Source organism: Leuciscus leuciscus, assembly GCF_965113295.1.
Source record: "Leuciscus leuciscus genome assembly, chromosome: 7".
NCBI classification, from domain to species: domain Eukaryota; kingdom Metazoa; phylum Chordata; class Actinopteri; order Cypriniformes; family Leuciscidae; genus Leuciscus; species Leuciscus leuciscus.
The window spans coordinates 32,860,150-32,873,866 of NC_138731.1; the positions used below are offsets into that span (position 1 = coordinate 32,860,150).

General features: G+C 37.4%; 2 protein-coding genes across 4 annotated transcripts in view; one reads left to right on the top strand and one right to left on the bottom strand.

Annotated features, from left to right (window-relative positions):
- Positions 1 to 5,172, top strand: part of kdm6a (lysine (K)-specific demethylase 6A) — a 55,183-nt gene extending 50,011 nt beyond the window's left edge. For all 3 annotated transcript variants that reach the window (XM_082174492.1, XM_082174493.1, XM_082174494.1), the window contains 7 exons: positions 737 to 885; positions 1,010 to 1,124; positions 1,241 to 1,428; positions 2,146 to 2,287; positions 2,413 to 2,539; positions 3,921 to 4,091; positions 4,219 to 5,172. In XM_082174492.1, coding sequence (XP_082030618.1) covers positions 737 to 885; positions 1,010 to 1,124; positions 1,241 to 1,428; positions 2,146 to 2,287; positions 2,413 to 2,539; positions 3,921 to 4,091; positions 4,219 to 4,251 — 925 coding nt within the window. In that variant the 3' untranslated portion in view covers positions 4,252 to 5,172. The remainder of the gene's footprint in view (positions 1 to 736; positions 886 to 1,009; positions 1,125 to 1,240; positions 1,429 to 2,145; positions 2,288 to 2,412; positions 2,540 to 3,920; positions 4,092 to 4,218) is intronic.
- On the bottom strand, positions 4,667 to 12,434 carry dipk2b (divergent protein kinase domain 2B). The gene is made up of 5 exons (XM_082174514.1): positions 12,121 to 12,434; positions 10,623 to 10,887; positions 9,207 to 9,380; positions 8,593 to 8,881; positions 4,667 to 7,118 (listed from the first exon to the last, which is right to left on the bottom strand). Exons 1-5 carry the CDS (start codon positions 12,375 to 12,377, stop codon positions 6,772 to 6,774), a joined length of 1,332 nt encoding a protein of 443 aa, XP_082030640.1. The 5' UTR covers positions 12,378 to 12,434; the 3' UTR covers positions 4,667 to 6,771.
- Between the last annotated feature and the right edge of the window lie 1,283 nt (positions 12,435 to 13,717).

Sequence of the window (13,717 nt, forward strand, 5' to 3'; positions counted from 1 at the left end):
GCTGTGATTTGCAAAGCTCCATTTTCAACAGACATTCATCACTAAAGTCTACTAAGAAAACTTAAAAATCTTAATGTACTAATTTGGTACTTGAGCAAGGTTTCTTATTACTTTTTAAATATGAGAAACTTTTGTTCTTTGGTAGAACATGATTGTGCTGCTTCATTAAGTGTGGAAACGGAGCAGTACAGTGTCTTTGTTTATGACATGTTGAGTACACTTGTGTTTCTTGAACATTTTAGTATTTGCAATTTATTTGAAATAGAAATAGAAATCATTTTTAACATTATAAATGTCTTTACATTAATTCTTGATAAGTTTAATGCATTCTAGGATAAGTCACCTAGCAGAATCTGAAATCACTATAATCTGGCAATAAAAGCTTGAAACTTAAACGCTTTTGATTATCTAATGGACAAGCGTTCTTTAAAAACCAGCAAGCTACTTGAGTTCATGAAGTGCAGTGAATTTTACCATGGTGAAAATAAGTCTTAGGCTCTCTGCTTCCTGTAGTGCTTAACAACACTCTTTAACAGTAATAAAATCACTTTAATGCATGCCTCATGTGGTTTAGTGCTTCATGAAAATGCTCTTGAGTTTAGTTGTAGTCTGAAGGAGGATTGTGTGAAACTTAAATGGACCTCTTGCAGCGTTCAGACAGACTCCTAGAGTTGTGATGGAACAGGAAGACATATTAGGTCATTGTATCTGATCTCTCTGCCCTGTGGCCTTGCAGGTGGAAGCTGCAGCTGGCTGAGTTGAGTAAGCTGCCTGCCTTTGCGCGGGTGGTGTCTGCAGGGAATCTGCTCAGTCATGTGGGCCATACCATTCTCGGCATGAACACCGTACAGCTCTATATGAAGGTCCCAGGCTGCAGGACACCAGGTCAGTTTATTGGCACACATGCACATCTCGCTGTGCTTTTACTGAGGCAGCATTCTCAAATACAGACATTGACAGTGATTAAGTGTAGATTAAATGTAGGTTAAATGTTTCTTTTCCCATTCAGGTCATCAAGAAAATAACAACTTCTGCTCTGTCAACATTAATATTGGCCCTGGAGATTGTGAATGGTTTGCTGTTCCTGAGCCGTACTGGGGTGTCATGAATGATTTCTGTGAAAAGTGAGCACTGTCAAATACTGTGAATTTGTTGAATCATTATATGCTAAAATGAGTACGTCTCAATATAGTAGGCTTGTCTTGCACATGCACTGACTGACATGTTCTTTGTTATGCAGGAATAATATTAATTACCTGATGGGCTCATGGTGGCCAAATCTAGAGGACTTGTATGAGGCCAATGTTCCAGTGTATCGCTTTATCCAGCGACCAGGTGATCTGGTCTGGCTCAATACAGGCTCTGTGCATTGGGTTCAGGCTATTGGCTGGTGCAACAACATTGCCTGGAATGTAGGACCACTCACTGGTAAATTTGCCAAGTTTCTTATCACTGCTGTTGGACCACCAGATCTGTTCTAAAACCTAATGAGCTGCCTTAGAGACACTGCCTACCTATGCAGCTGTCTTGAGACAGCATCCAAACCATTATTCTTTGTCTTAAGTGACTGATTTGGAACACTCTTGTGCCTTGTGCCTTAGATTGTGGTAAAACAGACACAATTTTTTTAGCAATTCTGTTTTGAATAAGAATACGCATGAATATTGGGTGAAATAGATTTTGTTTTCATGCTTTTAAGTGTTTAATTAAATATATTTATAGTCAACCTTTCTCTTGGTTTTTGTATGCCATCTTATTTTTTCTTGATATTTTGCATTTTTGGATCAACTTATCTATAAAGCATACATGCAGTGCTGCCCTAAAATCTGGATGAAATAAGGTATCTTACGAGGCAGAATAGTTTTGCTGCCTGCATTTGGAGTGTGCCTATAATGCCTTAAATGCTGTCTATTTTCTATTTGATTTAAAAGAAAAACAAATGCTGTGTTGATAGGCAGCTCACTTGGTTTTAGAACAGACGTGCATATCAATTTTGAAGAAAGAGTTTTCTTTGAAAAAAGTTTTTCAGTCTTAAGTGAAATATATAACTGATAATTAGGTTATTTTATCTGTAGACCTTAAGTTCTAATACAGTTCATCTATTTGTTAACTGACAGAAGGGTCTAATTCTTATTCGTCCTTCAGTGCATCAGTATAAGTCAGCTGTGGAACGCTACGAGTGGAACAAACTCCAGAGTGTCAAATCCATCGTTCCTATGATTCACCTCTCTTGGAACATGGCCAGGAACATCAAAGTGTCAGACCACAAGCTCTTTGAGATGATCAAGTGAGTCTATTGCACCACATTAATGATTGTGGCTCTTTGAGTGGTCACAATGATGCAGTTTATTGTGACTGAAAACTCGAGCAGTTTAATGGAAGTGTTAAATATGGTCTGTTCCTCTTCCTCAGGTACTGTTTGTTGAGGACACTAAAGCAGTGTCAGATGCTGAGGGAGGCTCTTATAGCTGCTGGCAAAGAGCTAGTTTGGCATGGAAGGACCAAGGACGAACCTGCTCACTATTGTAGCATCTGTGAGGTGTGTATTCTTCATTAATGTTTTCTAGCACAAAATAAACATGAGTGAACATCAGAAGGTATGTTGAAAGATACAGTACAACTTACTGAAATCCGTATCACGTAATTGCTCAATCAGCGTTTCAACCGCGGGAAGATGTCAATAAAACAGTATGTAAACAATGTCACGTACTGTTACATTTACCTCAAAAAAGCAATTCAGTGACCATAAACTCAAGAGGACCATTTTGTTTTTGACATGTTGAATATTTACGATCAGAAATCCTGATGTGTGGGGGAACCCCAAGGACAAACGTGCGCACGCTCTGGAGATTATCACGTGAAACGAAACGATATCCAATCAGAAAGCGAGATGATGGAAGACGGAAGCATAACAAATGCAGTTATGGTGCAGCACAAAGTGAAATTGATGTGGACAGCAGAGATGGAGGATCAGCAATGTGTTCTGTGAAAATCATTCCAAACACTATCATCGCAGTTTCTTCCTGCATATCATCCGCCATGCTTATTCTGAAGTCTCGCGAGATTTCCTGTGTTCACAGTCGAGACTCTGGTTGAAAATCTGTTCGTGTGCTGTCTTTGTCACATCATGGCACACCACACACTAAAGGAGCAAAACGGTTAAATCTAGGATTTTTTGTCCTCATGTTTGTGGTCTATCACATTTTGAAAATCTTATAAGATGTAAAAAATCTTTTGGTGTGTACCCAGCATAACAGATCCCATTCACAAACAACCAGAGTCCTGACTGTAAACATGGAAAATCTCGCAAAATCTCTCGCGGTCAAATGTGACGTTAGAGTAAACAAACACGGAGGACGACGGGAAAGAAGTAATGGCGATAATAGTGTTTGGACTGCTTTTTCCAGATAATTTGCGGGGGGAAAAGAGAAAACGGTTTGGATGAAGTTGCGTTATGCTTCAGTGTTCCATCAGTTCGCTTTCTGATGTGTGCGTTTGTCCTTGGGGTTCCCCTCCACACAACAGGATTTCTGATTGTAAAAATTCAACACGTAGAGATCGGTGCAGCCCTGACGTTCTTCCGAGCAGATTCAGTCACTCTTAACACACATCACACCACAGGAAAATCTGACAAGATAATCTGTAGAGCCATCAAGATAATCAGGACTTTACCTAGGATTGTCGGAATCGGCCCGATTATCTTGTAAATTTCTATAGGTGATCATTTCATTTCGATCAATCTTTTTCTTGATACTGGACTCTTCTAGTTAAAAACTAGAAATGTTTTTTTATATATATTTTAGTTGATTTTAAATCTACTTGTCCATTTTCATTTGATTTGGATCTTTTCTATCCATGCTTGCTTTGTTCTTTTTTTTCTTTTCTTTTTTGGTAACTTATCTTTTCCATTGCTTTCCCAGGTGGAGGTCTTTGATATGCTGTTTGTCACCAGTGAGAGCAACTCACGGAAGACGTATGTGGTGCACTGCCAGGGCTGCGCTCGGAGATGCAACCCTAACCTTGAGAACTTTGTGGTTTTAGAGCAGTACAAAATAGAGGACCTCATGCAAGTGTATGACCAGTTCACATTAGTGAGTCTCAAAACTTCCTGTAGACGAATCTCTGCATGAAGCTTTTATATCAACTTATATTCGTACGATTAATGGTCCCGGGTAGCAAGCATTGAGCATGGTTGACGTCGTCTTGCTCTTTCCACAGGCCCCACCCCTGCCCTCCTCCTCCTCGTCTTGACGTTAACATTAACGGTTCTTCGGATAACACCCTGGAACGCAACACATCCCTTTCTGATATTCAGGAGACCTGACCCAGTTCCACACCACTGGTTTCTGTAGCAAACCCCACGAGGCTGCTGGTTCTAAGCTGTTTGTCTATGCAACCTTGCCAAGTATGGAGTTTCGGCCCACTGGAGTGAAGTGGGATCGTCTCCATCTTCAGGACTGTTCCAGCTTGTTCAGCACCACTTTTCTTTGAAACACAAACTACAAATAGACTAATTGCTGAGGAAAAATGGTTTTGTGTATATACCACAAATGTCAAAATCACTCAAAACTACTGACTCTTCCTTTTTATTGTTGCTTTAATCCTTTTTTGTTTTGTTCTTCTTTTGTGTTTTTCTGTACTTCATGTATGGGCTGATACATGATTATTTTATTTTATTTCCTCTTAAATACTACCGTAGCTGGTCTTTTTTGTTCAACATTTTCTTTAGGTAACAAAAAAGAAATTTGTAATGTGAATTTTTTTTTCTTATTAAAAATAGTTTTTGCCTCTTTTTCTTAAGGAAAAAGTTAAGTGGGGGGTGGGGGTGTGTGGATAGCCAAGTCACAAAGAAAAATGGGTTGCACATAGAATAAGGAATAAACTTTAATTTGTGTTTTTTGTGTTATATTTCTAATCTTGTAAATTTACACTATTTATAAATATTTATTGCTTGAAAATATTTGTTGATGGAATGCTGTTATTTTTTTTCCAGAGTTCCTGCCATTAAATTTTATGGAGTAATGTCATTTTGAACATTTCTCTTTTTACATTTTCTATACATGAATAAAACTGCTTAGCGAGCATTGTACAGAAACATGAAGATTGATATGGTTTATGGGTTACTAATCAGAGTTGTCTTTGTAATTAAAATATTCTCCTTTTGTGATGAAATTCCTTGTCTCAGGTGTGAATAATATTTATGCTTTTTTAAATGACATATATATTTAAAATATATTTATTGCATAATATGTCTCAAGGTTTGTCCGCTGGCTATACTTTGATAAGATAAACATTCTTTATTAGATATATGCTGATCAGGGCTGGACTGGCCATCGGGCATACCGTAACCGGGCACTTTCCCGGTGGGCCGACGTGCTTTTTGGGCCGATACATCTCATACTCATACATAACTTTTATTATTATTATTATTTCTTTTTTTTTAACGGCCCATAAAATGTGTACATCGGCGGCCCATTCGTTTTGTTTTGCAAAATTGCAAATGTCGGCGCTGGGTATGTGCCGGTGTAATGCATTGGTCAAAAAAAAAAAGACAGCGTTAGTTGGTTTTTTTTCTGACAGACCAGCCCATGAAACACGTAGATCAGCGGCCCATTGGTTCTTTTCTTGATTGACACTGGGCTGACCCAATCACAACTTTAAACGAGTGAGCGAGCGTGCAGCAGTGTCAGTGTGTATCTGTCAAAATAGTCTGCGAGATGGAGAAGAAACGCAAGGAATGTGCAGAGAAATAGTGTGAAAAAATAGAAACAGGCCCTTAAAGCAGACACTGTAAACTGTGTCAAAATATATGTTTTCTGACCTTCATCAGCTCCAGTGATGATGATAGTGAGGAGGATCAGGAGAGAGATGAGAAAGTGTAGAGCCTGCGGACCGGTAAGCTGAACTACTTTCAAAACACTTAGGCCATGTCATGAGTGTAGGAATCCATAACCCAGTTACAGATTATTTCCACATCTGCATAGTTGACGATTACCGCAATTCACTAGAAATTTAATGAGAGGCGTTTGTAAACCATGCCCCCAAACCCCCTAGAAGGACCGAGGTCCACCCACCACAGTTTTACCAAAAATCCTGTTAGAAACACTGGTATTGCTATGCCAATGCAGCTTATAGCTTGTTTTAGGATTCATCACTGTAGTAGAGTATAGTTCAACTGTATTAATAAATGTCAAATTTTTACTTATTTCATCTGTTAACTCTCACTTGTTGCTATACTCACTCATTACATGGCATTAGTGGTTTTAAGGAATAGGAGATGGTATGCATATATTTAAGGGCATGCAAAGATGGGTGGTGTTTATGATCATATTAGTGGGCCAGTCTGGGCCAAAATGCCCGGGCCGATTTTTTTGTCCCAGTCCAGCCCTGAAGTTACGTAGTGTGAATATTTGACCAGGTTCAGACTGTATCTGTGAACTTTACACAGACACTCCACCCAAAAATTTTTATTCTGTCTTCATTTACTCCCCTTGATATCATTCAGGTGCACCTTGCACTTTATTTGTGGCCTCTGGGCAATAAAATCTTGTGAGCTTGTTGGCCTATTTTTCGTGTGCGGATCTTTTTTCTTGGATCTCTGCACTGCAAGGAGTTTGTTCATTCGTCTGATCTGAACTAGTGTTTGGCGCCACATCTTTCCATTCTCTATGTTACATAGGAAAAAGGAATACAGGCTTGATAACGACATGAGGGTGAGTAAATGACAGAATCTTCATTTTTTGGGGTGAATTATCCCGTAGTAGTTATGGTTTAGAACTTGTCACTATAGAGGCATTCAGGATACCTGTATCCATAAAGAGCGCTGCATGCCCTTAGTGTCTGTAAGATGTCTTTTAAGGTTTGGATGGCAGCGATTATTCTTTGGTCAGACTGAGATTGGTCTGCACAGTTAGCTAGCTCATTCACTGCCGCTCTGGGAAGCTGACCGGACTGCACATCATTAGGGACAAGCAGTTTGTTAAGGACATGTTTGCATAGTAGGGTAAAACTCTGTGTGGATCGGACAGTCTCGCATGGGGGAGGTCTCGCACAAGATCCACTCAGACAGGAGAAGACATCAAGCTGTTCTGGTAGCAAGTCTTCATCAGGAGAATGTCCTGCCGGAAGGAGTGGTAATATTATTTAATTAGAGGTATATCACAGCACCAGAATTGGTTAAACAAGAATGATTACTGTATATTTAAGCTGCATTATGGATGGATAAAAGTTTTTATTTATTTTTATTATCTAGTTTTCACAAAGTGGTTACTAGTCATCCTGGGGTCCACTTATAATGACATAATTTAAAAGAAAAAAGTCTCATGCTCATAAAGTCTGCATTTATTTGATCAAAAATACAGTACAGTAATATTGAGAAATATTATTACAATTTAAAATAACTTATTTATCATATATTTTAAAATGTAATTTATTTCAGTGTAGGCAAAGCTGAATTTTCAGCATCATTACTCCAGTCTTCAGTCACATGATCCTTCAGAAATCATTCTGTACATCTATGCTGATTTAGTACTTAAAGGGATAGTTCACTTTGAAATTAATTTTTGGTATGTTTTAGCTTACCTCAAGGGCATCCTTTTACCTCTTATACGCAGCCATGTCGAAGTGATCTGATCTGACGTGTACGCAGACTGGTGCATAGATATATACACTAGATGTCGCCTTAAAGACATTCGTTCCAATGAACTGCCGTAGACAAGGCGACATCTAGTGTGTATATATCTATGCACCAGTCTGCGTACACGTCAGATCAGATCACTCGGACATGGCTGCGTATAAGTGGTGAAAACGATATAAATACTGTTCGTTTTCTCACACAAACCGCTCGTTTCGTGTCTTAGGCCATCAATGTGTACTTACGATGGGGAATTGTTTAATTTGGACGACGGGGAATTGTTTTCATTTGGACTCTGTGCATGCTCTTTGAGGTGGTGACCATAGACCTGCATTATATGACTGACAGACAAGAACGGTTTGACCTAAAAATATAAAAATGGAAACTACTGCGGAAAAAAAGACACCTACATCTTGGATGCCCTTGAGGTAAGCTAAAACATACCAAAAATTAATTTCAAAGTGAACTATCCCTTTAAGAAACATTTCTTATTTTTTATCAATGTTGAAAACAGTTGAGCTGCTTAATATTTGTGGGAACTTTTTGTTCTTTACTGTTACTTTTCATCAATTCAGTGTGTCTTTGCTTATGAAAAGTATAAAAAAAATATATATTTTTAAAAATCTTACTGACCCCAAACTTTTGAATGTTAGTGTATACAGTGAACGTTATAAATTGTACTTGAAACCTGGCACAAAAAAAAAAAGCATTCATATATAAATATAAAGAGCAAATAAGTATATATATATTGAACCAATCCATACGCACATAATTACAAAACTGTTTGTAGGAATATGTACTTTTTTGTGTTGCCTTACTGGTGGAAAGCTTACCGTATTCCAACTGGCAGTTGGTGTATATACAACTCTTTTCTTCATAAGGTTTGTCTGTGTACATGGTAAAAGGAATATTTTACTGCAGAAAATTTGGTAACCTGTAGCGATTAAGCCCAAACTGACCTTCCTGTAAGTCAATGATCCCTATGGTACTGGCATCCACAATGAAGATCCTGCTATCATCCAAGGTGCCAAACATGTCCTCTGAGACACTGGTGTAGTAGAGGCTGAACTGGAGGCTGTTGGCGCTCAGGCTCTGTGTGATGTGAAGGAGCTGGTAGACAATGTCTGCGCGGCGCTCTAATGGAGAGTTAAACAGGCTCCTGAGGGGTCTGCTCCCTGCCCACGCCATCATCCTTCCACAGGAGCCGTGGTAGCGGAGGAAGGGCCAGCCCTCCGTGCCTGGAAACATCTGTAGGCAGAAAAGGCAAAAGTAGGGCTGAAAACAGGAAGCAAGGGAGCTTGAGCGGGCAATGCCAATGTGTGTTATTTTCATTTTCTTTATATATAGAGGTAGACAGTCCCTCTTCCTGTGTTTGGAAACAACGATATTGAAATGTCTCAGATAATGCCCCTTTCCCTTGAAAAGCTGCTCACTAAATTCTATGAAATAACAGTTTAGTATATATTCTTATAAGCTCATGCATTCACTGGGAATCGAACCCTTGACCTTGATGTTGCTAGCATGCTAAAAACCATGAGCCATGCTAATCATATTGGCCTACTTATCATCATACCTGCAGTATAAGAGGATGTTGATTCACAGCCAGAGTGTAAAGAAGTCTGAGTTTGTCCTTTTCACTGAAGTGCTTCATCTGCACACTGCCCACATCAGTCACTTCGAAGTAGCGTCGCACAATGCGGTCCAGCAACCGCTGAGATGGACAGCGCAGCATCGGGGTGACCAGACCCTATAGAGAAAGAGTTTTGATAAATAATACTCATAAGAAGCAGTCAAATGTGACGTATAAGATGTTTCTTGAACTATGGGCTTGTTTTACACTGTCACACTTTTTACATTCTCACTGTGTAATTTGTCCACTAACAATGTCCAATAGAGTATATAAATATATATATATATATATACACACACACACACACACACACACCACAGATAACAAAAAAAAAAAAAAAAAAAAAAATGGCAGAACAATAAAAAAAAATTCATATATATATTTTTTTTTTTTGAATAGGCAAAATGCCAGCACAGCTGACAGGTTTGTTTGGGCTGTGCCGTATATACTGGTTGTTATTAAAAAGCAAGAAAGCAAGCCCAGCTCAAGTGAGAAAAAGTCATGTAAAAAGTAAAACATAAAAAGTATGTTTTACAAGTATGTTTTACTAATTAATACAATTAGTTACTTTTTTTTGATAAGTAACGCAATACTGTAATGCATTACTTTTTAAAAGTAACTTTCCCTTACACTGTTCATAAAGCATTCATCAAGCAAAAGTTTTAGACTAGTGGTTTACACTATCATAGTTTTAAACATAAAAAAATTATTACTGAAAATCTGGGTCTGAGACAAGGGTACAACCATAAAATATATACATTAAGGGCACATTTAAATGATAAAATGTTTTCCAGACAGTTTTAATGTGCACCTTCATTTATTAAAAAGAATAAAGTTGAAATCTGGAACATAAAAGTGCACTGTAAAAAAGAATATAATCAATATGTTTTTTTACAGTGTGCCTGAAGTTGAAGAAACACCCGTAAAAGTCTATGTATTTAAAGTTGGTCTAAAGGAAAAAGTAAATGTTTACCTTCATCCTTCCTCACCAAAGCTTTTCTTTAAGAAATATTGACAATGGAGAAAAAAATTGCCACCTTATAAGTGCCAAATTTGCAAATCTCCTACACCCTAAAAAATTATTTGAATGATTTGTCATCACAACATTTTATCTTTTGTCATATCAAATTAGATAATTAATGTGGTTCAGTTAACATAATATTTTGAGTTTCTATTTATTAGACCAACCTCCTTTGTTGCATTAACTCAAATTTTAAATTTCAGTGAACTCAAAATGTTAAGGCAACCAGGTAACTTACTTTTTTAAGTTAAACCAACAATATAAAAGTCTTCAGACCTTAAATCCTGAGCCAATGCTGACCTCAAATAGACATTAGAATACAGAGACCGAATGCAGACCTTCACCATGCTGGGAAGCAGTATGTTGGAGCGAACCCAACTTTGGAAGCGTGAAGTGGCCCTGAGGACGGCTTCAATGCTGCAGGATTTCCCTTTGCCGGCTGAGGTGCAAATGCTATTGTCTGATATCTCATGCAGGTGAGGAGACATCAATTGGGACAGCACCACAGGTCTCCAGCCCGCTGTGCTGTCTGTATAGTTTCCCTCATATGAGCGCACGTCTGCTGAGGAGAGATTAGACTGAGCAGTCAGCCATCTTTCATATCTGTGGTGAAATAATCAGTGTCCACATTAGCTTCCTGTTTTTGGTTTCACGGCTCATGCTGCTCAGATCAATGATTAGATACTGAAAGCTGCACATTTGCAGACAATTTTTTTGTAGAAAAAGGTACCCTTCTATTTCTATTGTTTCATTTTCAAAAAGCATTCACTGCCCCTTTTTGTGCATCTGCTGCCTCAATAGAATACTTTTATATACAAGCGGAAATAGTTGATGAAGCATGTTTTCTCTTGATAACTGAGTTTTGTACCTGAATATAGTATATTAGGCCTGTATTAGATCAGCGATGATATGCAACAGTTTTAAGTTCAGAACATCTTTACTTCAGTTAAATATCTAGACATTTTTGTATTTTGGACATTTGGCTATAGGTGTATAACGTAGAGGCTTTCATGGGCCAATGTGAATAAATCTAGATTTAAATTCAAAGAGACCAGGTAGTTTATGCCTGACCGTTTTCTTATCCAAACGGAGGCGATGTGAACATTATGGAGCGCTAAACACTCTCATGTAATGTCTGTCTTATTCATACTGGAAGCCAGAGGGCGCCCTCACGCAAAAAGTCCACAAGTGAGACTCATAGAAGTCATTACACTTATGCCGTTCCAGGAAATCCCTTATATGGTCAAAGGTGAAAAAAAGCAGGACCATTTTGCCTGATGAAATGTGAAGACAATAAACACATGATTGTGACAATATATTTTTCAAGCCAGCTCTAGGTATTTTCATAACAACAAAGTAAATGAACAATGCAGTTCTAATCGACAGCCTTTATTACAGTATAGAAACTTTTAAATATATTATTCTGTGATTTTTTTTTTTTTTTTTTTTTTTTTATAAAATCCATGATGACTTAATGCACAAGTGCTTGTATTGCATAATCTAATCAATATAGGAAAATATAACAGACTACAAATGAGTGGTTATCGTTCGATGTTCAGCAGTGTATTTGCTTTCTAAGGCAATTAAAAGCAAGAACTAAGAAAAATTAAATAAAACCTGTCTTTTAGACAAAGGTCAGAGAAAAAAAGGAGATTACACTTGACACTTCTGTCCTCCTCACTTCTGAAACGATGGCTAAGCCCCTGGACATTTGGATACTTTGATCCAAGGATCCTGTAATGATCTATTGCACTATGAATATCTCAAACATTTTTATTTATTTTTTTACTTGACAGAAACGTATTCTTTGCATAAATAGGAAATATCTAAGTTTACCTTATTTCATCCTTGAAAAACTTCTTGCAAATGGATGTTCCAATGCAGGCATTGCATTTATCCAAACCTAGGAGGATCCTTCTGAAGTCATGGGATTTCTCCCGGGATGCTGGTGAGGGATCTGGAGTACCAAGCGCCAGTATGAGGTACAATGTCCAGACCTCTGACCATATCCCCGCCATTACTGTATCATAAATCACCCCAGAATCACAGCACCATAGTGGCAGCCCAGTATAAAACCCCTGCAGCCTTAACATGAGCACACCAACACATTAAACAATAAACTGGCACCTCTTCAGTGTTAACCGTAGTATATCTGTTAAATCCCCTGCACTAAACACCTCACTTAGACAGGAAACACATGGAGAACAAAGATAACCCTTGTCGTCATGGTAATACTTCCTCCTGCATACAGCCTAATTTTAAAGCTGTACATGCAAACCCAGTTTCACTCATTGAGTTCTTCTGAAATGGTGATTTGAATCCATTTTTTGTATATTATTGATTCCACCTGTTCAACTTGAGTAATCCAATTTTACATTTTACAGATTGCATTTTAAAGTTCATATTGATTCGAGAAAAAAAAACTAAAAATAGTATAATAACGTCAGAAATATAACGAGAAATCTTTTACAAATTTTGTTCATATTTAAACACTGAAGCTTAGCTGTGTTGTTGGACTATCGTTCAAAATAGTATACTATTATGTTATACTTAGCCTACTATTTCTGCAGCATGAACACAGCATGACACACAGTGTTTTTGGACAAAGGAAAAGTTTCAGACAGGCTTCCAAGGAACCATAACATCATGTCTAATGATAGAACAAATTCAAGACAAACAAATATTTAATGTCTACGGTGCTTTTTTCCTCTCAGTAGAAAAGGAATCATAATTTCAGACAAAAAATTACTCTTGAATTCACATCAGTTCATTCATCACATCTTTCAACCATGCACTACATTAGAACCATTTAAATTATTTCAGTTATTTTATAACATATGAGTGGGCTAAAACATGCAATGTGACCAGAGCAAAGGTTTATCTTTGCATAATGTGTTGTGTACTATTTCACTGATGAATGATACACCACAAAAATCTTCAGCTTTTAGTTTTATTGTTCATAAAAAATTATAATAAAAAAGGGGTAAATAGTGTCAAATGAATCTAAATTAATTCTCATTTAAAATTTTAGATACACTTTCTAATTTTAATAAACTTATAGACACAAATAAACTTTACATAAAATAAACGGTAACACTTTATTTTACAATGTCATTGTTACGTATGTTACATGTAGTTACCATAGTAATAACTATAAATTATGCATAATTACATGCAACTAACCCTCAACCAAAAGCTAATCCTACCCTAACCCTATAGTAAGTACATGTAATTACTTAATATTACTCAGTACTTAAATGTCTATACACTGTAACAACGACACCTTAAAATAAAGTGTCACCAAATAAACATCAAATTACTTAAAAGCATCGGACTACCTGCAACAACAACAAAAACTCAAAAGAGTTTGAAATTCAGTTTATGCTGTGGAATCAAAACTGATATTGAGAATTGTGAAACCATGATATTGTTA